The 26,332-nt window shown below is 45.9% G+C and overlaps 1 protein-coding gene across 1 annotated transcript in view; it reads right to left on the bottom strand.

Moving 5' to 3' along the window:
* exoc4 (exocyst complex component 4) overlaps window positions 1–26,332 on the bottom strand; it is a 707,051-nt gene that overhangs the window by 578,066 nt on the left and 102,653 nt on the right. Inside the window, exons 5-6 of the mRNA XM_072471115.1 lie at window positions 19,970–20,213; window positions 13,821–13,998 (exon numbers count right to left, since the gene is read on the bottom strand). Coding sequence (XP_072327216.1) covers window positions 13,821–13,998; window positions 19,970–20,213 — 422 coding nt within the window. The remainder of the gene's footprint in view (window positions 1–13,820; window positions 13,999–19,969; window positions 20,214–26,332) is intronic.

The raw sequence follows: 26,332 nt of genomic DNA, 5'->3' as shown, positions 1-26,332 counted from the left end.
CACTAGGGGGCTTCGCATCCTTCCATAGTAGCAAAATCCTCCGCCGGGCTACCAGGGACACAAAGGCCAGAATACCGGCCTCTTTCACCTTCTGCACTCCCGGCTCGTCCGATACCCCAAATAATGCTAATCCCCAGCTCGGCGTGACCCGGCCATTCACCACCTTGGACATAGTCCTCGCAAAGCCCCTCCAAAACCCATCCAGTGCCGGGCACGACCAGAACATATGGACGTGATTTGCTGGGCTCCCCGAGCACCTCCCACATCTGTCCTCCACTCCAAAGAACCTACTCAACCTCGCCCCCGACATATGCGCTCTGTGAGTAACCTTGTATTAGACTGAGCCTGGCGCAAGAGGAGGAAGAATTAGCCCTATTCAGGGCATCAGCCGACAAGACCCTCATCTATCTCCTCCCCAAGCTCCTCCTCCCACTTGCCTTTTAACTCCTCCACCGAGGCCCCTTCCTCTTCCTGCAGCTCCTGATAAATCGCCGAAACCTTGCCTTCTCCAACCCATACACCCGAAATCACCCTGTCCTGAATCCCACTTGCCAGAAGCAGCGGGAATACCCTCACCCGCCGCCTCACAAACGCCCTCACTTGCATGTACCTGAAAGCATTTCCCGGGAGTAGCCCAAACTTCTCCTCCAACGCCCCGAGACTCGCAAACATCCCATTGATGAACAGGTCCCCCATTCTTCTAATCCCTGCCCGATGCCAGCTCCGAAACCCCCCATCCATCCTTCCCGGGACGAACCGATGGTTCTCCCGAATCGGGGACCAAACCGAGGCCCCCACCTCGTCCCTGTGTCGCCTCCACTGCCCCCAGATCTTCAATGTCGCCGCCACCAACGAACACGTGGTGCACCTTGTCGGCGAGAGCGGCAGCGGTGCCGTCACCAGCGCCCTCAGGCTCGTGCCCACACAGGATGTCATCTCTAACCTCTTCCACACCGCCCCCTCTCCCTCCATTACCCACTTACGGATCATCGCTACATTGGTTGCCCAATAATAGCCACACAGATTCTGCAGCGCCAGCCCCCCCCGTCCCTGCTACGCTCCAGAAACACCCTCTTCACCCTCGGAATCTTATTCGCCCACACAAATCCCATGATGCTCCTGCTTACCAGTTTGAAAAAGGCCTTGGGGATCAGAATGGGAAGGCACTGGAACACAAAGAGAAACCTCGGAAGGCCCGTCATTTTTACCGACTGCACACTACCCGCCAGTGAGAGAGGCAGCATATCCCATCTTTTAAAGTCCTCCTCCATCTGCTCCACCAACCGCGGCAAATTTAAGCTTGTGCAGGGCCCCCCAACTCCTAGCTACTTGGATCCCCAGGTACCGAAAGCTGCTTTCCGTCCTCTTCAGCGGTAACTCGTCTATCCCCCTTCCCTGGTCCCCTGAGTGCACCACAAAGAGCTCACTCTTGAGTTTATACCCCGAAAATTTCCCAAACTCCCTCAGGATCCGCATGACCTCAGTCATCCCCGCCACTGGATCCGCAACATACAACAACAGGTCATCGGCATACAACGACACCCGGTGTTTCCCTCCCCCCCGGACCAGTCCCCTCCATTTTCTGGACTCCCTCAGTGCCATGGCCAGCGGCTCAATTGCCAGTGCAAACAACAAGGGGGACAGGGGGCACCCCTGTCTCGTCCCCCGGTACAGCCGAAAGTACTCCGACCTCCGCCGGTTCGTAGCCACACTCGCCACCGGGGCTCTATATAGCAGTCTGACCCAACTGATGAACCCCTTCCCGAACCCAAACCTCCGCAACACTTCCCAAAGATATTCCCACTCCACCCGATCAAAGGCCTTCTCCGCGTCCATAGCTGCCACTACCTCCGCTTCCCCCTCCACCGAGAGCATCATAATCATTGAGGAGCCTCCGCACATTTGCATTTAGCTGCCTACCCTTCACGAATCCCGTCTGGTCCTCATGAATCACCCCCGGGACACAGTCCTCAATTCTCGTAGCCAGCACCTTCACCAGCAACTTAGCGTCAACATTGAGAAGTGAAATCGGTCTATACGACCCACAGTGCAATGGATCCTTGTCCCGCTTCAAGATCAAAGAAATCAGCGCCCTGGACATTGTCGGGGGCAAGGTCCCCATCTCCCTCGCCTTATTAAAAGTCCTCACTAGCAACTGGCCCAGCAGGTCCACGTATTTCCTATAAAATTCAACCGGGAACCCATCCGGCCCTGGGGCCTACCCCGCCTGCATGTTCCCCAATCCTTTAGCCAGCTCCTCCAGCCCAATCGGCGCCCCCAAACCAGCCACCTGCTCCTCCTCCACCCTCAGGAACTTCAATATATCTAGGAATCATCGCATCCCCTCCTCCCCCGCTGGGGGCTCAGACCTGTACAGATCCCCCTAGAAGTCCCTAAATACCTTGATTATTCTCACCGCACTCCGCACCGTATTCCCCCCTCTATCCCTAACTCCACCAATCTCCCTCGCTGCCTCCCTCTTACGAAGCTGATGTGCCAGCATCCGATTCGCCTTCTCCCCATACTCATAAACCGCTCCTTGCGCTTTCCTCTACTGTGCCTCTGCTTTCCCCGTGGTCATCAGGTCGAATTCCGTCTGGAGGTTCCGTCGCTCCCTAAGTAGCCCCTCCTCGGGGGGCCTCTACATAACTCCTGTCCACCCTTAAAATCTCCCCCACCAACCTCTCCCTCCCCACTCTCTTCTCCCTGTGGGCCCTAATGGAGATTAGCTCTCCCCTGACCACCGCCTTCAACGCCTCCCAGACTACCCCCACCTGCACCTCCCCGTCGTCATTGGCCTCCAAGTATCTTTCAATACACCCCCGCACCCACCCGTACACCCCCTCATCCACCAACAGTCCCACATCAAGGCGCCACAGCGGGCGCTGGTCCCTCTCCTCCCCCAACTCCAGCCGAGTATTCCGTTCCCTCCACTTGCGGGATTAGCGCCCTACTCAAAATGAAAAAAATCTATCCGGGAGTAGGCTCTATGGACGTGGGAAAAGAAGGAAAATTCCCTGGCCTGTGGCCTGGCAAACCTCCATGGATCCACTCCCCCCATCTGGTCCATAAACCCCCTGAGCACCTTGGCCGCAGCCAGCCTCTTACCCGTCCTGGACCTAGAACCATTATCAAGCTTCCTACCTCCAGATCTGGAATCCGACCCAACATGCGTTTCATAAATCCAGCATCATCCCAATTCGGGGCATATACGTTCACCAGTACCACCTGCACCCCCTGCAACCTACCACTCACCATCACATATCGACCTCCATTATCCGCTACAATGTTCATTGCCTCGAACGACACCCGCTTCCCACCAGTATTGCAAACCCTCTGTTCTTCGCATCCAGCCCTGAATGAAAGACCTGCCCTACCAATCCCTTTCTCAGCCTAATCTGATCTGCCACCTTCAAATGTGTCTCCTGGAGCATAACCACGTCTGCCTTCAGTCCCTTTAAGTGCGCGAACACCGGGGCCCTCTTGACTGGCCCGTTCAGGCCCCTCACATTCCAATTTATCAGCCGGATCAGGGGGCTACTCGCGCCCCCCCCCCCCCCCCCCCCCCCCGCCAACTAGCCATCTCCTTTTCTAGGCCAGCCACGTGCCCGCGCCTCTCGCACCCTCCAGTCCCCAGGCGGCGGACCCTCGCCCCGACCACCTCTCCTACTTCCAGCTCCACTTTGACCATTACAGCAGCAACCCAGTTCCCCCCCTCCCCCCCGCTAGATCCTCATCTAGCCATTTTGCTACCCCAATGACACTCCCGTAAGTCAGCTGACTCCTGCTGACCCCGGTCTCTCCCGCCATTCCATCGACCCCCCAGTGTGAGAATCCCCCCATCCCTTGGCAGTCAGTGTGCGCTCCTCTCCAGCACTGTCCTTCCCCCCCCCCACCCCCCCAGCCCTGCCCCCATCCTTCCCCAGCGCACGAAAAAGCCCGCGCTTTCCGTCTGAGCCGGCCCCGCCTCCTCTGGCGCAGCTCCTTTTTGCGGCCTTACCCCATCCCCGGGCCTCCACCCCCCCTCGTCACCGATGCCCACACTCTCCCACAATCCCCACATCAAATCCATTCACCCAGCCCCACCCAGCACTCAAACAAAAAGAACATTCCCCAAACACAGTAAACACAGTAAACATGCCCCCACAGCAAACCCTCAGTTTGAGTCCAACTTCTTGGCCTGGATAAAGTTCCATGCCTCATCAGGCGTTTCAAAATAGTGGTGCCAATTTTGGAACGTGACCCACAGTCACGCTGGCTGCAGCATCCCGAACTTCACCCCCTTCCGATTGAGAATCGCCTTAGCCCGGTTAAAACCAGCTCTCTTCTTAGCCACCTCCTCACTCCAGTATTGGGAAATATGGATCTCCGTGTTCTCCCACCTGCTGCTCTGTTCTTTTTTGGCCCATCTCAGGACACACTCTCTGTCCATAAAGCGGTGGAACCTCACCACGACAGCCCTTGGCGGCTCGTTGGCCTTGGGTCTCCTTGCTAGGACCCTATGAGCCCCATCCAGCTTCAGGGGCCTCCCGCGCCCATCAGCGAATTGAGCATCGTGCTCATATATGCCCAGGCATCGGGCCCCTCCACTCCTTCAGGGAGACCCAGAATCCGAAGATTCTTCCTCCTCGACCTATTCTCCAGGTCCTCAAATCTTTCCGCCCACCTCCTGTGCAGCGCCTCGTGCGCCTCCACCTTCACCGCCAGGCCCAAAATCTCGTCCTCGTTCTCCGAGGCTTTTTGCCGCACCTCCCGGATCGCCGTCCCTTGGGCCTTCTGGGTCTCCACAAGCTTCTCAATTGCCGCCTTCACTGGCGCCAGCATTTCTGTCTTCAGCTCCGCAAAGCAGCGTTTAAGGAATTCCTGCTGCTCCTGCGACCACTGCACCCACGCTGCTTGGTCTCCACCTGCCGCCATCTTGCTTTTCCTCCCTCGCACTTTCCGCTGCACCAGGATCACTTTTTTAACCGCTCCACTCCTGGTCCAATCCATATAATGTCGGGGAACCTTGCTGTCACCTTCCCACACTGGGAGCCATCGAACAATTGCTGTTGGGGCCCCTCTGAAGAGCCCAAAAGTCCATTCCCGGCAGGAGCTGCCGAACGTGCGACCTACCTAGGCATAGCCACAACCGGAAGACGAGAGTTTAAAGAGGAGGCAGAGTCAGCTCAGAGACAGCCAGCTCTCACAGCTCGGTACATGGGAAAGATAGAGCATAGCAACCGAGCAGAACAGTGAATACATCTAAAGAAGACCAGATTTTAAAAAGAAGACGGATTGTCAACCAACCAGGGGGATCCAGAAGCAAGTTCTTTTTACCTTTCTGTAAAGAAAGTGATTGCAGCTTTTAAAAGAAAAAATATAATAAAATAACTTAATTTAACCTGAAATAGTGGTTATTCCAAAGACTACTTTATTAACTTAGCAATGCGGGACCCAGGATTGATGCTACTAAGTGGTAAGTAGATGAAATCTTCGGTGAAGGTATGGATTATACCAGGGGATAACGTGAAAACATAGTTTGACCTGAATAGCACCCACCGAAGCCTGCAGCGGAGTCAGGGAGTGAGAATCCCTGTTCACCATTTAAAATGTCGGCCCTTTTTGGTCTAGGGGGACTTCTAAAAATCGTGGTGAGTTTTCAACAACCTGCACTCTCAATGAGTTGCATATCTAAACTGAAGTCTCTTTCTCCGCACCTTTCAGCAACTTTGAGTTTATAATCTCATTCATTTTCAACTAAAATGCAATACTTAACATTCACTGCTTTTACCAACTGGTCTGTGTTCATCCGAAATCTCACCGCTCACCACAATTTTAGCAATATATGATGTAGCTCTGTTACTATTGCAACCATTTTAAATTGAATGCTGCACAGAGATTTTAACCTTGATTTTTGTTTAATTGCATCAAAACACATTATTGATCTTCTGTTTTCACCACCTGAAGTCAAACAGCAAATAAATATATTTAACAGTCTATATTGGGAAAACTGTTGCATCCGTGTACTGCTGCACAGATAAAAGCAAAGGAAGCACTCGATGTATCATTCTTTAACAAGAATTTCATCAGGAATATTCGCTGGTAAAGTAATGTGGAAAATTACTAAAGGCTTAGCATAGATAATTATAGAATCCCTGCTGTGCAGAAGGAGGCCATATGGTCCATCAAGTCTGCAACGTTCCTCTGAAAGTACACCCTTTCCCACCCTATCCCTACCTAATCAATGGATACTAAGGGACAATTTAGCATTGCTAATCCACCTAACCTGCACATCTTTGAACTGTGGGAGGAAGCCAAAGCACCTGAAGGAAACCCATGTGCAAAATCCACATGGTCACCCAAGGTCAGAATTGAACCTGGGTCCTATGTGCTGTGATGCAGCAGTGCTAACCACTGTGCCACTGAGACGCAGGCTTGCTTGCATTCACAAGGTAACACCAAGCTCCGTTCCCTGATTTTCAAGCCTGCCATGAATCCCAACCAATTTTTATGATCTGAGTGAGGACAAGTGGGTAGGGAGGGGGAGCAAAGAGAAAGCAAGAGCCCTAGAGTGAGAGGAAGTGAGAGTGAGCGAAAGAGAGGCAAAATTTCTGCAATGTTCTGGTTCTGAGAGAGAGACCGAGTGTGAGAGCGAGAGAGAACTCCATGAGGCTGTACAAACTAATCAAAGCTGCTCTCACTGTTCCTGTGTACAATGAATTTTACTTCTCAATAATTTGATTTGCAACTTGTAGCCCGAGACATAGTCAGTCAGTCATTGGAGGAGTTCCCATGATGTTCCCAGTGTACCTACTGATGACTCAGTGAGGGCATGCAACAACCCAGATTGCACTCAGGCATAGAAAATTAAGCTTTGCCTTTTGAAACTATTCATTGTACTGGGCAGTGTTAAAAACAATGTACAAGTTTAATTTATATTTATATGTTCAGAAACGTGGAACATGGTTTCAGTTTCATTTAGTTTTATTGTGAGCTTGGTGTCAAGAACTCTGGAGATCGTTCCAGCAAAAAGGTCAAGTTTTCTGGATTTAGCTGTATATATGTGCATTTTTTGAAGATTTTACAATCCTTGAAGTGAAGAGATGGGCTACAAAGGGGTTAGTAGTTTAGTGATTTGGGGAAAACAAGAAAGTCGAAAAAAAACTGTGCTATTGCCCACTGACAGGGATCCAGTGGCACAAAGACAGAAAAGTTCAGTATCATAGAATTTGCAGTGCAGAAGGAGGCCATTTGGCCCATCAAGTCTGCACCAGCCCTTGGAAAGGGCACCCCACTTAAGCCCACACGTCCACCCTATTCCATAACCCAGTAACCCCACCTAACCTTTTTGGACATTAAGAGCAATTTAGCATGGCCAATCCACCTAACCTGCACATCTTTGGACTGTGGGAGGAAACCGGAGCACCCGATGGAAACCCACGCATTACGGGGAGAAGATGCAGACTCCGCACAGACAGTGACCCAAGCCAGGAATCGAACCTGGGACCCTGGGGCTGTGAAGCAACAATGCTCACCACTTTGCTACTGTGCCGCCCAGAATGTGTATGTCAGAGAGCGAAGACACAAGTTTGAAGCTCTGTGGTAAGAGGTACTGCAAGGCTGCTGAGGACGGAGTTTAGAGAACTCATGTGTTTGCTCTGCAGCTGAAGTAATAGTGAGTTTATAGAACATAGAACACAGAACAGTACAGCACAGAACAGGCCCTTCGGCCCTCGATGTTGTGCCGAGCATTGTCCGAAAACAAGATCAAGCTATCCCACTTCCTGTCATTCTGGTGTGTTCCATGTGCCTATCCAATAACCGCTTGAAAGTTCGTAAAGTGTCCGACTCCGCTATCACAGCAGGCAGTCCATTCCACACCCTAACCACTCTCTGAATAAAGAACCTACCTCGGACATCCCTCCTATATCTCCCACCCTGAACCTTATAGTTATGCCCCCTTGTAACAGCTACATCCACCCGAGGAAATAGCCTCTGAACGTCCACTCTATCTATCCCCCTCATCATCTTATAAACCTCTGCTAAGTCGCCTCTCATCCTCCTCTGCTCCAAAGAGAAAAGCCCTGGCTCCCTCAACCTTTCCTCACAGGACCTATCCTGCAAACCAGGCAGCATCCAGGTAAATCTCCTTTGCACCCTTTCCAATGCTTCCACATCATTCCTACAGTGGTGTGACCAGAACTGCACACAATACTCCAAATGTGGTTGCACCAGGGTCATGTACAGTTGCAGCATAACCCCGCAGCTCTTAAACTCAAGCCCCCTATTAAGAAACGCTAACACACTAGAGGCCTTCTTCACGGCTCTATCCACTTGAGTGGCAACCTTCACAGATCTGTGGACATGAACCCCAAGATCTCTCTGTTCCTCCTCATTCCTCAGAACCCTGCCGTTGACCCTGTAATCTGCATTCAAGTTTTTTCTACCAAAATGAATCACCTTGCACTTCATAGAATTTACAGTGCAGAAGGAGGCCATTCGGCCCATCGAGTCTGCACCGGCTCTTGGAAACAAATTTGTGGGGCAGCACGGTAGCCTTGTGGATAGCACAATTGCTTCACAGCTCCAGGGTCCCAGGTTCGATTCCAGCTTGGGTCACTGTCTGTGCGGAGTCTGCACATCCTCCCCGTGTGTGCGTGGGTTTCCTCCGGGTGCTCCGGTTTCCTCCCACAGTCCAAAGATGTGCAGGTTAGGTGGATTGGCCATGATAAATTGCTCTTAGTGTCCAAAATTGCCCTTAGTGTTGGGTGGGGTTACTGGATCATGGGGATAGTGTGGCGGTGTTGACCTTGGGTAGGGTGCTCTTTCCAAGAGCCGGTGCAGACTCGATGGGCCGAATGGCCTCCTTCTGCACTGTAAATTCTATGAAATGATCTTTTGTGAACCATGGTTCCCTCACACGGCCATTTCCTCCCTGCCTGACAGGGACATACTTCTCAAGGACACGCAGTATTTGTTCTTTGAACAAGCTCCACGTTTCATTTGTGCCTTTCCTTGACAGATTCTGTTCCCATCTTATGCTCCCTAATTCTTGCCTAATCGCATCATAATTACCCCCCCCCCCCAATTATAAACCTTGCCCTGCCGTATGGCCCTATCCCTCTCCATTGCAATAGTGAAAGACACTGAATTGTGGTCACTATCTCCAAAGTGCTCTCCCACAAACAAATCTAACACTTGGCCCGATTCATTACCCAGTACCAAATCCAATGTGTCCCCCCCCTCTTGTCGGCCTATCCACATGTCGTGTCAGGAAACCCTCCTGCACACTGTACAAAAACTGCCCCATCCGAGCTGTGACCTATGGAGGTTCCAATCACTATTTGGAAAATTAAAGTCACCCATGACAACTACCCGAGACCTCCACACCTATCCGTAATCTGTTTTGCAATTTCTTCCTCCACATCTCTATTACTATTTGCGGGCCTATAGAAAACTCCTAACGTGGCCGCTCCTTTCCTATTTCTAACTTAGGCCCATCTTACCTCAGTAGGCAGATCCCCTTCGAACTGCCTTTCTGCAGCTGTTAAACTATCCTTGATTAACAATGCTACTCCTCCACCTCTTTTACCACTTTCCGTACTCTTACGGAAACATCTATACCCCGGAACTTACAACCACCATTCCTGTCCCTGTTCTAACCATGTCTGTTACGGCCACAACATCGTAGTCCCAAGTACCAATCCACGCTCCAAGTTCACCTACTTTATTCCGGATGCTCCTTGCATTGATGTAGACACACTTCAACCCACCTTTCTGTCTGCCGGTACACTCCTGCGACCTTGATACTCTCCTCAGTACCTCACTACTCGCAACACTGGCTTCTGGACTACAGCTCGTTTTCCCATCCCCCTGACAAATTAGTTTAAACGCCCCCCCCCCCCCCAAGAGCCGTAGGAAATTTCCCTCCGAGGATATTGGTGCCCCTCTGGTTGAGGTGCATACCGTCCTGTCTGTACAGGTCCCACCTTCCCCAGAATGTGCTCCAATTATCCACGTAACTGAAACCCTCCCTCCTGCACCATCCCTGCAGCCACGTGTTTATCTGCACTCTCTCCCTGTTCCTCACCTCGCTAGCACGTGGCACCGGCAACAAACCAGAGATGACAACATGGTTTGTCCTGGCTCTCAGCTTCCACCCTAGCTCCCTAAATTCCTGTTTTAAATCCCCGTCCCTTCTCTTACCTATGTCGTTGGTACCAATGTGTACCACGACTTGTGACTGTTCCCCCTCCCCCTTAAAGATTCTGAAAACACGGTGCGAGATGTCACGGACCCTGGCACTCGTGAGGCAACATACCATCCGTGAGTCTCTTTCGTTGCCACAGAACCGTCTATCTGTCCCTCTAACTATCGTGTCCCCAATAACTATTGCTCTCCTGCTTTTCCTCCTTCCCTTCTGAGCCACAGGGACGGACTCAGTGCTGGAGATCTGTTCACCATGGCTTACCCCTGGTAGGTCTTCCCCCTCAACAGTATCCAAAGCGGTATACTGGTTACTGAGGGGAACGGCCACAGAGGATCCCTGCACTAACTGCTTCCTCCCAGCCCTTCTCACCGTCACCCATCTATCTTGATTCTTCGGAGTAACTACATCCCTGAAGCTACTATCTATGATCACCTCTGCCTCCCAAATGATCCGAAGTTCATCCAGCTCCAGCTCCCTGACACGGTTTCGGAGGAGCTGGAGATAGGTACACTTCCAACAGGTGAAATCAGCAGGGACACTGACGACGTCCCTCACCTCAAAGATTCTGGAGGAGGAACATTGCACTGCCTTCCCTGCCATCGCCTCTAAATAAAACAAGAAAAAGAAAGAAAGAGCTTACCTGATATTCACTCTAACCCTTAGGTTAGGGGAGGTGGAAGGGTGGGGGACACTCCAAGTGTAGTGTCTAGAAACTTAGGAACCGCCCAACTTAAATATAGGTAAAAATAAAACATTTAACCAGCAACCACTGTCCCTTCGCACGAGAACAGCCATCAGTTGTTATGGGCCCACGCAAACAATTTAAATCTTTACTACTTATCCAGCAGTCACTCTGTCCTCACTCCGACCAAATTCAGCTGGAAACTCCCAACAGTACGTTTTTTAAAAATTTACTCCCTTTCGCAGCAAGGGAAAAGAAAAACTACTTACCAGTCACCAGCCAATCACTTACCTGCAGGCTGCGACATCACGGTTCAACTTCTTTCTACTTCTACCTACCCTTGAGTCTCCCTCTTGATCTTTACTCGGCTGGGATCCTTACAGTGATTGTCTTTTTTTTTTTGGTTAGAGGAGGTGGTGGGGAGGGAAACACTGAAGAAGTGTTTGGGGTTGAACTGTCACTTGACAACAGCTCCTCCACAAACCATCTTCTACATACAGTGACCGCAATGCACTGATGCAAATTTTCCCCGCCACAGCCAATCAGCAGCTTCGCTCTGCTGCCCTCTGAAATGAAATGAAAATGCTGGATGCTTGCCTTCACTTGAACACAAAGGGTGGCTTGCTCAGGTACACGTTCTGGATACAGTGACCGCAATGCACTGATGCAAATTTTCCCCGCAACTGCCAATCAGTAGCTCCACTCTACTGCCCTCTGCTGGAGCTTAATGTGCAATTTTGTGGGTCTCAGGAGATGCACCATTTCCGGGAAAAAGCATCCAATGAATGATCAGAAATCCGACAGAATAAAAACATTTGGTGTTAAGATAGTGGTAATTTATCTGCAAGGGTCTGCCGTCTGTAAGGGTATTTGCTGGAAAAAAGGGAATGGTGCGAATTTGAATCATTTTGTTGCATCTTTCCAAGCTTTTCGTCTGATGTAATATTTTTCTTCTTTTCCTTGTTTAATAATAGTTTTATTATTTATGTTAAAAGCTCATCAGTAAACTGTGAATTTAAGGAACTTTCCCCCATGATTTCTAAACAAAGATCAGACCTATCAACATTAACGTTTCAAGTCTGTTTGATTCTTCTTCAGAGCTCTGAAGTCATATGGGTTTGAAATATTAACTCTGTTTCTCTCTCCATAGGTGCTGCCAGACTGATGAGTCTTTCCAGTATTTTCTGTTTTTATTTCAGATTTCCAGCATCTTTGGTATTTTGCTTTTATTTTAGGATCTATCAAGCCACGCTCCACTCTGGGATTTGACTGGTCCAGTGTTATCAGTTGAGATGCTAACAGTGGAAGGAAAGGCCTCCAGGGTGCATCTGAATCAATAAGCCATTCCACCGACCAATTATTCAATGCATCAAAAGCACTGTTTCAGTTTATAGCTTATCCTTGAAATCTAGGTCACTCAGAAACCTGCGAGTTTGTCTGATTTCAGCCAAACGATTTATTTTTTCAAATTGATGAGAAACACCAAAAGAAGAGTCACAGACACACAACACAAACGTACCTTTGAGACAGGAAACGGAACTTCTGAGGCAGCATTTTCATTACACGTGAACGAGTTCAGGTTTCCCTGCTATTTAATGCATTAAGTTGTGCCAGTGAATGTTGCCGCATTTATAAGTTACAAACATATTGAAGAGAGCTGTAGTTTTTCAAGCAGATGGTTAAATATTGACATTAAAATAACTTGCAAGTATTTGAACCCATGGGTCTGCACAATGTCAAGTTGTACAGCGTATTTAGGTACGGAATTGCCTGTCGTGATTGAGTAGGGAGGTGCTAAAGAAAATTAAAACACCATGTCCCAAAGTATGAAAACTTCCTTTCACAGCACGTTTCTCAGTCTCCATCCTCTCCTGCAGTGCAACATGTGGCAAATGGTTTGATACATGTATCTTTTTCTTCATTCTTTCATCGGATGTGGGCACTTACAGTTAAGAGTCAAGATGTAGGCCAGGTCAGGCAAGGACAACAGATTTTCTTCTCTAATCAACATTACAACAATTGACAACAGCATCGCGGTCATCATTGGAGTTGTCATCCCAATTTTGTTTTCTCGAATTCAAATTTGACCTTCTGCCACGGTGGGATTCGAACCAGAGTTCCCAGGATCTCTAGATTACTAGTCCAGTGGACAATACCAGAGTGTAGTGAGTGTCTGGAATGTGCTGCCAGAGGTAGTAGTAGAGGCGGGTACAATTGTGTCTTTTAAAAAGCATTTAGATAGTTACATGGGTAAGATGGGTAGAGAGGGTTATGGGCCAAGTGCAGGCAACTGGGACTAGCTTAATGGTAAAAACTGGGCGGCATGGACTGGTTGGGCCGAAGGGCCTGTTTCCATGCTGTAAACTTTTATGATTCTATACCAGCGCCTTCCCTTTCTATAGCTATTAAGTGCAGTCCATTAATTAATCTACAAACATATCGTCCAATATACATCAGTAGAAATACTGACCATGTATAGCACAAAAAGGGCAATCATAAAAGGATCAAAATATTTACCCCAAAGTTATAGAAGAACTCGGACATAAAAGCACCTTCCAATAAATCACCAAATATAAGCTCGTATTGAAAATGTAATGTTACACAAATCTGCTTCATTACTCTTAATAGGTTTAGAAATGTAGATGAGATGCGGTGGGGAGGGGGTGGAGAGAAGGTAGTGATTCCAAAAAATAACAGATAAGGAGGAATAAAACGTTTGACATGGATTTTGTATTTGCTCCTGACAATTTACAGCGCAAGTTTCCAAAATATACTTCAAACTTACCATGAATTCAACATGCTCTCCCTTTCCAACAGGAACTGGAAAAGACCAGCAAACGAAAGCACAAAGCAACATTGGAATGACAGCAGACTGAACAAAGTAACCCATCATTCTCCTGAGATGCTGCAACCTAATTAGGAGAAGTACAATGGCTTTTGATTTACCTGAAGCACACTCTGGATCCGAGCCCACACTTCTGCCATGTCGTACAGTTTGATCTCGTTCATATTTAAACCAGAAGGCGATACAACCATTTCGTGAAGATAGCCGAGAACAATTTTATGGGCGGCAGCTACAGCGTAGAATTTTTCAAACAGCAACTCCAGAAGCTCCAATAATAACCTAGAAACAAAATCAATACAATTCAGATTGCTGAACAATAAGGTAACTGTTAACAAAAATAATGAACAGCCAGTTTCCATTTCTGTACTTCTCAGTTTGTACTCTTCTCCCTATGAGGATCATTAATATCGTCACAAAGTCTGGACAAGGCAAAATTCCATTCATCTTGCAAATTGCAAGAGAGTATTTGCTAAAGATATGGCAAAGCGAAAGATAACTCCGAACAAACTTTCACCGACAATTTCAATAAATGAGCTGAAACTGGACAACTGTTTAAATTCCATGCTCAGTCTGATTTTCTTCATGCGATGTGGGGATCGCTGGCTGGGTCAGAATTTACTGCCCATCCCTAATTGCCCTCGAGAAGATAGTGGTGAGCCACTGCAATTCATATGGTGCAAGTACACCACTGTGCTGTTCGCAAGTTCCATGATTTTAACCCAGGAACAGCAAAGAAATGGCAACATCATTCAAAGTCAGGATGGGGAGTTACTTTCTGGGGAACTTGCAGATGGTGGCGTTTCCAAGTGTCTGCTGCTCTTCTCCTTCTAAATGGTAGAGGTTTAAAGGTGCCTCGAGTTGCTGCAATGCATCTTGTAGGTGGTATACACTCCGACCACTGTGCTCCATTGCCGGAGGGAGTGAATGTTAATGGTCGTTGGGGTGCCAGTCAAGTGGGCTGCTTTGTCTGGACGGTGTTGCGCTTCTTGCGTGTTGTTGGAGCTGCACTCATCCAGGCAAGCAGAGACTTTTCCATCACATTCCTGACTTGTGCCTTGCAGATGGTGGACAGTGCTTTGGTTGACAACAGTCAGCGATTGGTTCCTGCTGATACTTCTGAGAGAACTGGGCAGCACGGTAGCATTGTGGATTGCACAATTGCTTCACAGCTCCAGGGTCCCAGGTTCGATTCTGGCTTGGGTCACTGTCTGTGCGGAGTCTGCACGTTCTCCCCGTGTGTGCGTGGGTTTCCTCCGGGTGCTCCGGTTTCCTCCCACAGTCCAAAGATGTACAGGTTAGGTGGATTGGCCATGATAAATTGCCCTTAGTGGCCAAAATTGCCCTTATTGTTGGGTGGGGTTACTGGGTTATGGGATAGGGTGGAGGTGTTGATCTTGGGTAGGGTGCTCTTTCCAGGAGCCGGTGCTGACTCGATGGGCCGAGTGGCCTCCGTCTGCACTGTAAAATTCTATCTATGAAACTGGGCAGAAGTGATCAGACCTTGAAAGGAGGAGAACCTCTCTCTGCTTTAGTGTTCTAAAGCCTGAACCATCTTTATGATATATGTGAAATGATCTTGAATCTACAGAGACGCCTTGTCAGAGAAACCCATCTCCAGCCTAGAAGGAAGGTGTATTGAAACAAAAGCTTGAATTCCTGAAAGACTCCAACTGGAAGCCACCCTCGTGGGGCAGCACGGTAGCACAGTGGTTAACACTGTTGCTTCACAGCGGCAGGGTCCCAGGTTCAATTCCCACTTGGGTCACTGTCTGTGCGGAGTCTGCAGGTTCTCTCCGTGTCTGCGTGGGTTTCCTCCGAGTACTGCGGTTTCCTCCCACAAGTCCCGAAAGATGTGTCGTTAGGTAATTTGGACATTCTGAATTCTCCCCGTGTACCCGAACGGGCGCCGGAGTGTGGCAACTAGGGGATTTTCACAGTAACTTCATTGCAGTGTTAATATAAGCCTACTTGTGACAATAATAAAGACTATCTTATCTTAGTTTATTGGAGATCCTTTATTCCTTTGTTTTATTATAATTTTTTCCCCCTCCACTATCCTTTCCTTTTGGTGAGCTGGAAGAAAGGAGCGGGGAGTTGAAAGGCGTATTAGGTATACAGTTCCATTTTTATCAGTTTAATTCTATTACTGTTAAATAACAAAAGGTTATTTGAGTTAAATGTACAAACCTCGTGACTGCAGTTTATTGGGTTCAGTCAAGATCCTCATTTATTTTAAAATAACATTGAATTTCACTTTTGGAGCGACTCCGGGTCAAGTGGGGCTGGACTTGACCGTCACTAGCCCAGGGAGTGGTGACGAGTAATGCAGCATTCACAAAAATCATCCCATCTTTTGTCAACCATACTGCAGGACACTAATGACAACTGAAACTTCCACACAATCAAGTAGTTTTAAAACAATGTAGACACGGTAGCACAACGGTTAGTATTGTTGCTTCACAACTCCAGGATCCCAGGTACAATTCCTGGCTTGGGTCACTGTCTGTGCGGGGTCTGCACATTCTCCCCTTGTCTGCGTGGGTTTCCTGTGGGTGCTCCGGTTTCTTCCCACAAGTCCTGAAAGACGAGCTGTTAGGTGATTTGGACATTCTGAATTCTGTCTCTGTGTACCCGATCAGGTGCCGGAATGTGGCGACTAGGGGCTTTTCTCAGTAACTTCATTGCAGTGTTAATGTAAGCCTACTTGCAACAATAAAGATTATTATATAAAAAGCATTAATCTGATAGCTCTTTAAGTGCTGGTACTTAAAACAAGCCCCACTCATTACATTGCAAACTTTCTCGCAAAATGTTAAACTTGCTGTGATAATCTTAACACCACTGATGGCAAATTCTTCATCTCATAATAAGTGAAAATGCTATTGACATCGAAAGAGCAATGGATGTATTGTTGGGACAAGGGGCTATTAAATCGGCGGAAGAATAGGACTGGTACTTCAAAAGTAGTTATTTTGACAAAAAAAAGGTGGCGTGTTAATTTATACATAAAAATCAATATCCTTTTTAAAGATAAAACAACCTTTTCCAGCAGTGTGCCTCTTGCCCATTACATTGTCAATAGACACAGCTTTATCATCTTATGCTATAGAAAGCTTTTGTCCCATCGCATACAGATGTTCTATAAACAATATATAGATGCATATATATAACATCCACACACATAGATGCATTAGCACATTCACATACCTTTCGTGCATGAATTAAACAGATGCATTTCTCCCAAGTCCTGAAGCAGCCAGGGTGCCTTTAGGTGTAAAATGTCAGTTCCATTTGTAAAGCTCATTAAGTTTCTGCACTCAACAAGCTAACAGAAGACGACAATGAAGTTCTTCATTCTCTCTTTATTACCACTATTTTATGAATACTGGGAAGAATTAGTTTCTGTCCACTTACATCTTCGTAAATTGTAATCTTATTGATTCTTGGAAAACAAATCTATCAAGACAATTTGCACAGAAATGGGCAATCCTTGCAGCAATGTCGTCCTCAATTTATCACCATTTCAGAGCAATTAAGTTAGCTTTCCAAGAAAAATGATGGGAGCTAAATTGTATTCACTTAACTCTGAAGAAGCTAGATGCACAAAATATTTAATCAGCAACAAACAAGTCAAACCACTTCATTATACTGCATACTTTCCCTAAAGAAAGTGCACATATCCTGACAACTTACTTTAACTGCAGTAACCAGCAGAGGCATAATGAGTAACTGATGAACAATAAAGACCTCATGAGGTTAACCTGATAAACTGTGAAGCAACAGTTGTGAATGAGGCAAAAACAATGCCACAATTTGAATACAATTCCTACATCATACTTCATCAGGTTTCTGGCTTTGGAGGTTATTATTGAACTGAATGTATGCAGTCAATGTGGAAATAATAATAATAATAATAATCTTTTATTGTCACAAGAATGAAGTTACTGTGAAAAGCCCCTAGTCGCCACATTCCGGCATCTGTTTGGGTAAGCCGGTACGGGAATTGAACCTGCGCTGCTAGAATTGTTCTGCATTACAAACCAGCTGTCTCGCCCACTGAGCTAAACTGGCCCATCTGCCAGTGAATGGGATCAATCACTGCATGCATCCTTGAGGTCTCCAATTGCAAGTTAAAACCAGAAATATTGCTTTAAAGTTCCTCTGTTATAATAACCATGAAGGCCACAGGAGGTTGTTGATAGAGTTCCCCTCTTGACGTGGCAAAGGCTCGCCCAATAGGAACTAGTCGGCAGGAGTTTAAAACCTGCAGCCCAGACCTGGATCGACATCCCTGATGGTCCCCAAGCATTGTAATGCCGCAGCTTTGGCTCTTTTCGTTATCCAGATAAATAAAAGTTTTGTATGAAGCCCGTCCTTGGCGGAGTAACTACATGTTCCATTTTCACTTCCAATTTTCACCGTTCAATCCTCCCCACCTAAATGCAGTAACGCGAGCTAAATATGGAATTCTGCTCGTACTAACAGCTACATAATACCTCATACTCAACTATCCATTCTGATCTGGGCTGTGACTGGCCAAACTCATCCTTCCCCAATTTCCACATGTGCACTTTTCCAGCAGGCATCATTCGACGTCTTTTAGAAACAGAACTGCAGCCATTTTTTCCCTTTTTCCTTGTCCACTAGAACACAAGAAATAGGAGAAGGGTGGACCATATGGGCCATCAAGCCTACTCCACCATTCAACAGGATCATGGTTGACCTTGGGCTTCAATTCCATTTTCCTGCCCACTCACCATATCCCTTAATGTCCCAAGACTCCAAAAATCTGTCTTTATCAGACATAAATGTATTTAAAAATAGAACATGCACAACCCTCTGTGGTAAATACTTCCAAAAGATTCACAACCCTTTGAGTGAGGTTATTTTTACTGCATCACAGTACTAAATGATCAGCAACTTATCCTGGGACTGTGCCCCCATGTATTAGATTCCCCAACCAGCAGAACCAAATCTCTCACCCTGTCAAGCTCCTTCTGAATTTTGCAGATCAGATCACCTCACCAGATAATACTAGCCCAATTTATTGGGCCTTGCATCATCAGACAACCCCCTCATCTCAACCCCGTCATCCAAAGTTATCAATTTAGTGAACGTGCGCTGCATCATCTCCAACGCAAGTGTGCCCTTTCTTAAATGTGGAGACCAAAACTGCACACACCATTCCAGACCCTGTAGAACTGAAGCAAGACTTCTTTATTGTTCTACTCCAATCCTTTTGCAATCAAGGCCAACATGACACTTGTCTTCCTCATTGCTTGCTGAATCTACATGCTAACTTTCTGCATTCTTTGTACAAGCATACCCAAATCTCATTAAAACATCAACACTCGCAAGTTTCTCACCTATCAAAAAATATTCTGCCTTTTTATTCTTACAGCCAAAGTGAATAGCTTTGCACGTGCACACATTATACTGCACCTGCCATCTTGTTGCCCGCTCACCTAACCGGTCTTTAACACCCTTTGTAGCCTCTCGATGGTATCCTCCCTGCAGCTTATCTTTCCCCCTAGCTTTGTATCAGAGTACAAGTCACGGGAACAAATTTTCAATCTTGCAAGGAACTTTGGAATCCTATCTGCAAAATTACCTTTTTGAATTCAACCACAAAAAGGGCAATGAAGAAAAAATGGTCATGGAAGGCTCGAGGATTTAGGGCTTTAGTTAATAAATGAACTCACTCTCAACGATTTCAAGGGAAGAGAAATTAAGAATTCACATAACTCAACTTTTTAAAATACAGACAGAATGACTCTGTTTTCTATGTTAAAATTCACCACTTCCTATGTTCGAGCTATCCATTAAGGCTAGGTTTAGTACAGCTGGGAGAAGCGATCCCAGCACAAACCAAATTTTAAATACCATTTTCCTGTATGCTTAAAATATGTAGTAAGTCATCCTTGAAGAGCCATCAGCAATATATTTTGATCAATCACAACTTATGCAAATTTAATAATAATAATAGGTAAAAACTATTGAGACGCAGTATTCAAAACATGTCAATCAGTTAAAAGACATAATAAACTCAATTTAGAATTTCCCCAAAAATTCTTATAAATAAAAGAGCCAAAAATCACAAAATTTGGAGTAAAAATTTCCAAAATGGTGTCCAAAAGTTGCTGCAACTAATTGATTGTGCATTCCATTTTCAATGATGACACACTATTTTCAAATGTTCATTGCCAAAACTTGTCTGAGCCTTCCCCCTTCACTACTGCAGCACCATTACCTCGGTTGATTTTCTTGCGACAGGACTTCACCTCGCTGATAAGCATGGTCTGCAACCTGTGTTGTGGACCGTTTCACAATCTGTTCCAGTTCTTGATTGAAACGTTCTTTAGTAGCTTTGATTGTCTCGGGAATCTTTTTCAACTTTACCAGGGCTTTTATCAGAATTCCCATAAACAGTATGCTGTTCTCCTCGGGATCACACTCTGCGTCCTCCTTTATATCTTGCAGGTTTATCTCCTTCACTGTCAAAATAAAACAAGTCTAGTCAGTAAAAAAAACAGCTGTTTATTTTCAGGTTTTTTGGTGCTGATGACCTTCTTTAGGGCAAAGAGATTTGCTTGGATTTCACAATTAGTGGCAAAGAAAAGGTGTTCCCTGTCATCACATGACAGGCTCCCATAGGCTGTTCATGGACTTGTGAGCAGCAATTTGTGGCAGAGATCATTTTCAGCACCGCACCCTCTCAAGGGGACCTGCAATGTGTGCGAGCAGGACAAGCAACAAAGTGGCTCTTCAACCACAGATTGAAGAATCCTTACTGAGACAAAACAGGCCTGAAACCAGGAAATAGATATTGGATTGAATTCATTATAAAATAAGGTACAGCAAACTAAATTAAGAGATGAAAATAAAGACTGCATTGAGAGACAAGAATTAAAAAGAGATTGAACTGAAAAAATAAAATCCCACACAGTATTAAATTCTCAAGGGATCAGATTCCAAATACATGTAAAATTACATGTAAAATCAGGGCCAGAGAGATTGCGTGGCACCAATAATGACTTCAACACTCCTGCACAAGTTCCCCGACACCTGAACAAAACAACCTTTTATGACACTTTTAGTGGGTAACGAACAGCAAAGGACAGCAACTTCACACTAACAGCAAATGCCGTTAAAGCACAGCATGTGGAGGAGCAGCGTAACTCGACAGCAACTTATGGAGTTCCATTTTGAACTGAGCAAATGCTGCCCCATTCAATCCACAATAATTGTGAGCATTGTTTGCTTTATAGTTATTCTCAATACAAAAGCCAGGTCAATATTTCTGCACAAATTAAAAAGTGTTGGAGCTTCTCAGGTGTTACAACATGCAAGTCCAACCTCACCATACTTGCGTGCAATCATAAGATGCACACAGCAAAGCAGGAACTTAAAAGAATTGGTGAACAAGAAAATTTGTACCATATATGCGAACAGAGGATTCAGAGAGTGGGAATAAATAAACAATGAAATAAGTAAACATGGAAAAACAAATAGGCCACTTGGCTCACTAAGACCCATCCTTCCACAGGGCATGTAAAATTTGCTCACATATATTTTACTTCTTCCATCTCTCAAAGAAAAGATCTCCACAAATATTCATCCATCTCAATGGCAATGAAAGCACGAACACCTTCATTCATGTTCCCATTTAAAGTGACAAGGTTTTTGTTTTCTGAATTGCTCAGTTGCAGTGCAACTTCAGAGCAAAATAATACTCAACTGTGCCTTACAGTGCCCACATTGTACATACATCATATAACATTAACTAAATGGGAGCTGAAAGGAGTTGGAAAGCTAAGAAAAATTGCAAAGATAACTGATGGGAGATGGGACTGTGAGACAACAAAAAATTTAAAAGGTAACTGCAGATCCAACCACTTATAGAACCTACACTTGAAATGGGCAGTCAGTTTTACTGGTCAAAAAGCAATGTCATTAACCCTGTGCATTAAAGGGTGGCACGATGACATAGTGGTTAGCACTGCTACCTCACAGCTCCAAGGACCCAGGTTCAATTCCGGCCTCGGGTGACTGTCTATGTGGAGTTTGTACGTTCTCCCTGTGTCTGCGTGGTTTTCCTCTGGGAGCTCCGGTTTCCTCCCACAGTCCAAAGATGTGCAGGTTGGGTGGATTGGCTATGCTAAAGTGCCCCTCAGTGTCCAAAAAGGTCAGATTAGGTTACTGGGTTATGGTGATAGGGTGGAGGCGTGGGCTTAAGTAGGGTGCTCTTTCCAAGGGCCGGGTGCAGACTCGCTAGGCTGAATGGCCTCCTTCTGCACTGTAATTTCTATGATTCATAGCGGTCAGTAACTGCATCTTTGGCGCTCCATTTATTTTGGGCCGTAACAGCTGGAGAGCAGTGTTTTATTGGAATATAAACCAATGATTGATGTCAGTACTGCAGCTTATGAGTGTTCCAAACCTACTGTGACAAATGGCTTTTTTGTCAACCTGTTCACAAGTTTTATTAAAGACTTCCTTGAAACAGATGGTTCAGCTTCGCTTACAGGTAAATCTATGACGTCCTGCACGATTGGATAATTTCTGGTTGCTCCAGAATATGAATGAAAATTAAGAACTTTGGCTTCCAGGTCCCTGTCACTCATTCTGGCAATGTCATTGTCAGTAGATATCAGTTATAGTAAGAAGTCTTACAACACCAGGTTAAAGTCCAACAGGTTTGTTTCAAACACTAGCTTTTGGAGCACTGCTCCTTCACCTGAGGAAGGAGCAGTGCTCTGAAAGCTAGTGTTTGAAACAAACCTGTTGGATTTTGACCGGGTGTTGTAAGACTTCTTACTGTGCTCACCCCAGTCCAACGCCGGCACCTCCACATCATGGATATCAGTTATGACCATCGTGTTGTTTTGTTCCCACTAAAAGCTTGTATTTTACATTTTCAACAGAGACTACACTTCAAAAACACGAGATATCCTGAAGTCATGAAAGGTACGATATAAATGCATGCCTTTCTTTTGTGAACATTTTAGGACTTGTTTAGTTACTGCCGATAGACTGAGTTTCCCAGGGTTGCTGGAACAAATAAATACTTCAAAGTAACAAAATCAGCCATTTTAAAAACGGTCATGCTGCACATGCAGGCAAAGTTGCTGCACAATCACAGATAGCGACAGAAAGTGTTCACAAGGATGGAATTGCGAGAAGCAATGACGTCTTATGTACAGAGTAATTGAAGGCAAATGATACAACACAGATTGCTCAAGTAAATTTATTTTGACAGGATAGGAAGACACATGAGGCAAAATATTGTATCATTGTGAGAACCCAGAAAGCATTCCAGCAGCTTTAAACATAACCATTGACAAAGCAGGTCATATTCTCATAGGCAAATTACCCCGATTTTGATGACTACAAAACCCCAGTCTTACATGAAAACTATTTCCTCAACCTCAGCTAGCTGCAACTTGCACACTTAGAATTCAACATTAACCATGTATCAGAATCACGTTCATATATCTGTGCCCCGGTTTCCACATGCTATTATAAATTATTGATGAAGAAAGCATCACAGATATCTTTCTGCAACATTCAAACTGTGAAAAGCCTGTGTCAGATCTTCGCCTGACTACTGGAACTGCCCCAGATAAAAGCATTCACTGGAAATTTGAGCAATAGAAACTGAAGCACTGCCAGGAAAAAAGTTGCTCACAAACAAGTATTCGCATTTCCAGCAGTGCTTTGACACAACGTACCCTGGAAGTTTTTGCAGTGCACGTTGGCCACTTTAACTTTTTGTCCAACTGCGCATGCATTCCAAATTAAAGGGGCTGATTTGTCTGCGCCTGTGTAGGAACATCAGAACTGTTCCACAGCCGCAAAGTATAGAGGAAACATTGCTTTAATGGGATGGAAATATTAGAAACGTTCATCCAATTCCAGGCATGTCTACATGCACTCAATTTTACAGGCTCATGACAAGCACAGGTTAACTTCTTATGCGAGTGATTCAAGTTGAGGGGTCAATTTTATCACAGCAACATCCCTAAACAAGTGAAATAGCTTCTTGTCAACAGACAATGTCACCTGAATGGATACGGCTACATTTTTATGAAATCACTAAAACAGTGTGGACTCTGATGGAAAGTTTGAGGAAGCAGTACTATTGCACTTTCAAAGAACAAAGAAGAGTACAGCACAGGAACAGGCCCTTCGGCCCTCCAAGCCCGCGCCGATCATGATGCCCCAATTTTTAAAAAAACTTCTGCCCTTACTCGGCCCATATCCCTCAATTTCCTCCCTATTCATGTACCCATCCAAATACCTCCAAAATGTTGCTAATATGCCTGCTTTCAATTTACAATAACAGTTCATTTACAATATGTAAAAGCTGTCTTTGTGCTCTGGTTTATGTCGAATATTTTGAAAAGACATTACATGATTAAGTAAACATTTATTAACTGCGCTAAATGTCAAGAAATTTTCTTCAAAATTCATTTTAAAACTTTTTGAAATCCTTCTTTTGCAAGAAACCAGAAACAAGCAGATGGCAAGAGGGCAATCGTCTCAGCATGAAATTTAGCTATTCATTCCTCCAATAAACGATAGCTTTACATAAGGTTTTCCAAATATTCCAAGCCTTTTCTGTGTTGCACCTTCCAAACCCATGACCTTTACCATTTAGCAGGCAAGGGCAGCAGACACATGGGAACACTACAATCTTGAAGTTCCCCTCCAAGCCACCCACCACGCTGACTGAGAAAAATATCCCCGTTCCTTCACTGTTGGTGGATCAAAATCCTGGAACTCCCTCCCCAACAGCACTGCGGGTGTACCGACACCATATGGACTGTAGTGGTTCAAGAAGGAACCCTGGAGGGGAAGGGGCCCGATGTCGTGGCCTTCGCCTCTTGGATTGTTCAATGCCGAATCCTACTTGGTAAAGGTCAGCAGTGCCACCAAGGGCTCTGGCATGGTTGAGGGATGTGGCAGAATTTCTGTAAATGGAGAAAATTAAGTTTGCCCTGAAGGACTCAGAGGAGGGATTCCATTCGAGGGGGTGGCCTTTATCTCAGTTTTCAAAGATCTGTTTGTCGCCAGCAATGAAGGGGAAAGAGGGAAGTGGGGAATTCTTTTGGGGACAGCGATGCCCACATGTCAAGAATAAATTTAAAAGAATGTTCAGAATAATAAGAGTTCAAGAACATCCAATGAAGAAATGTCTTCAACCTGCCACAGAAAGGCACGGATGTTGTGACTATTTTGCATGTTTGAGTGCAATTGCAAAACCAAAAACAATGTGCTTGAAATCGTGTCATTTTTCCCCAAAGTGAAATCCGGGTTCAAGTGCCTGCAACTAATTTGCATCATTTTAAATGTAAAATCATCCAGCAGAACAGAGTTTAAAATTCACGAAAATGACATTTTTAAAAACCCAGGCCGAAACATTTACTAGTTCAATGGGCGTACACAAGTCAGTTTCTTGGCATTTTTAAAATATGTGATAACTTCTAATGTGTATCTAGTAGTGTCTCTGCGCCCAAAAGAAAACAATTCAAAATTCCTCCTCAGATAGCAGCAATTTGTGGAGACTCGCCATGCACATTATAACAAAGAAAAGAAAATTACAGCACAGGAACAGACCCTCCGGCCCTCCCAGCCTGCGCCGATCCAGATCCTTTATCTCAACCTGTTGCCTATTTTCCAAGGATCTACTTCCCTCTGTTCCCCACCCGTTCATATATCTGTCGAGATGCATCTTAAATGATGCTATCGTGCCCTCCTCTACCGCTGGCAAAGCGTTCCAGGCACCCACCACCCTCTGCGTAAACAACTTTCCACGCACATCTCCCTTAAACTTTCCCCCTCTCACCTTGAAATCGTGACCCCTTGTAATTGACACCCCCACTCTTGGAAAAAGCTTGTTGCTATCCACTCTGTCCATACCCCTCATAATTTTGTAGACCTCAATCAGGACCCCCTCAACCTCAGTCTTTCCAACGAAAACAATCCTAATCTACTCAACCCTTCTTCATAGCTAGCACCCTCCATACCAGGCAATATCCTGGTGAACCTCCTCTGCACCTTCTCTAAAGCATTCACATCCTTCTGGTAATGTGGCGACCAGAACTGCACGCAGTATTCCAAATGTGGCCTAACCAAAGTCCTATACAACTGTAACATGACCTGCCGACTTTGTACTCAATACCCCGTCCGATGAAGGCAAGCATGCTGTATGCCTTCTTGACCACTCTATCGACCTGCGTTGCCACCTTCAGGGTACAATGGATCTGAACTCCCAGATCTCTGTACAACAATTTTCCCCCGGACTCTTCCATTGACCGTATAGTCCGCTCTTGAATTGGATCTTCCAAAATGCATCACCTCGCATTTGCCTGGATTGAACTTCACCTGCCATTTCTCTGCCCAACTCTCCAATCTATCTATATTTTGCTGTTTTCTCTGACAGTCCCCCTCGCTATCTGCAACTCCACCAATCATAGTATCATCTGCAAACTTGCTAATCAGACCACCTATACCTTCGTTATGTATAATCACAAACAACAGTGGTCCGAGCACAGATCCCTGTGGAACACCACTAGTCACCTTTCTCCATTTTGAGACACTCCCTTCCACC

The sequence above is a fragment of the Scyliorhinus torazame genome, chromosome 13 (genome assembly GCF_047496885.1).
Source record: "Scyliorhinus torazame isolate Kashiwa2021f chromosome 13, sScyTor2.1, whole genome shotgun sequence".
In the NCBI taxonomy this organism is placed as follows: domain Eukaryota; kingdom Metazoa; phylum Chordata; class Chondrichthyes; order Carcharhiniformes; family Scyliorhinidae; genus Scyliorhinus; species Scyliorhinus torazame.
The sequence above is the reverse complement of the archived record's forward strand: the minus strand, read 5'-3'. Positions and strand labels throughout refer to the sequence as shown.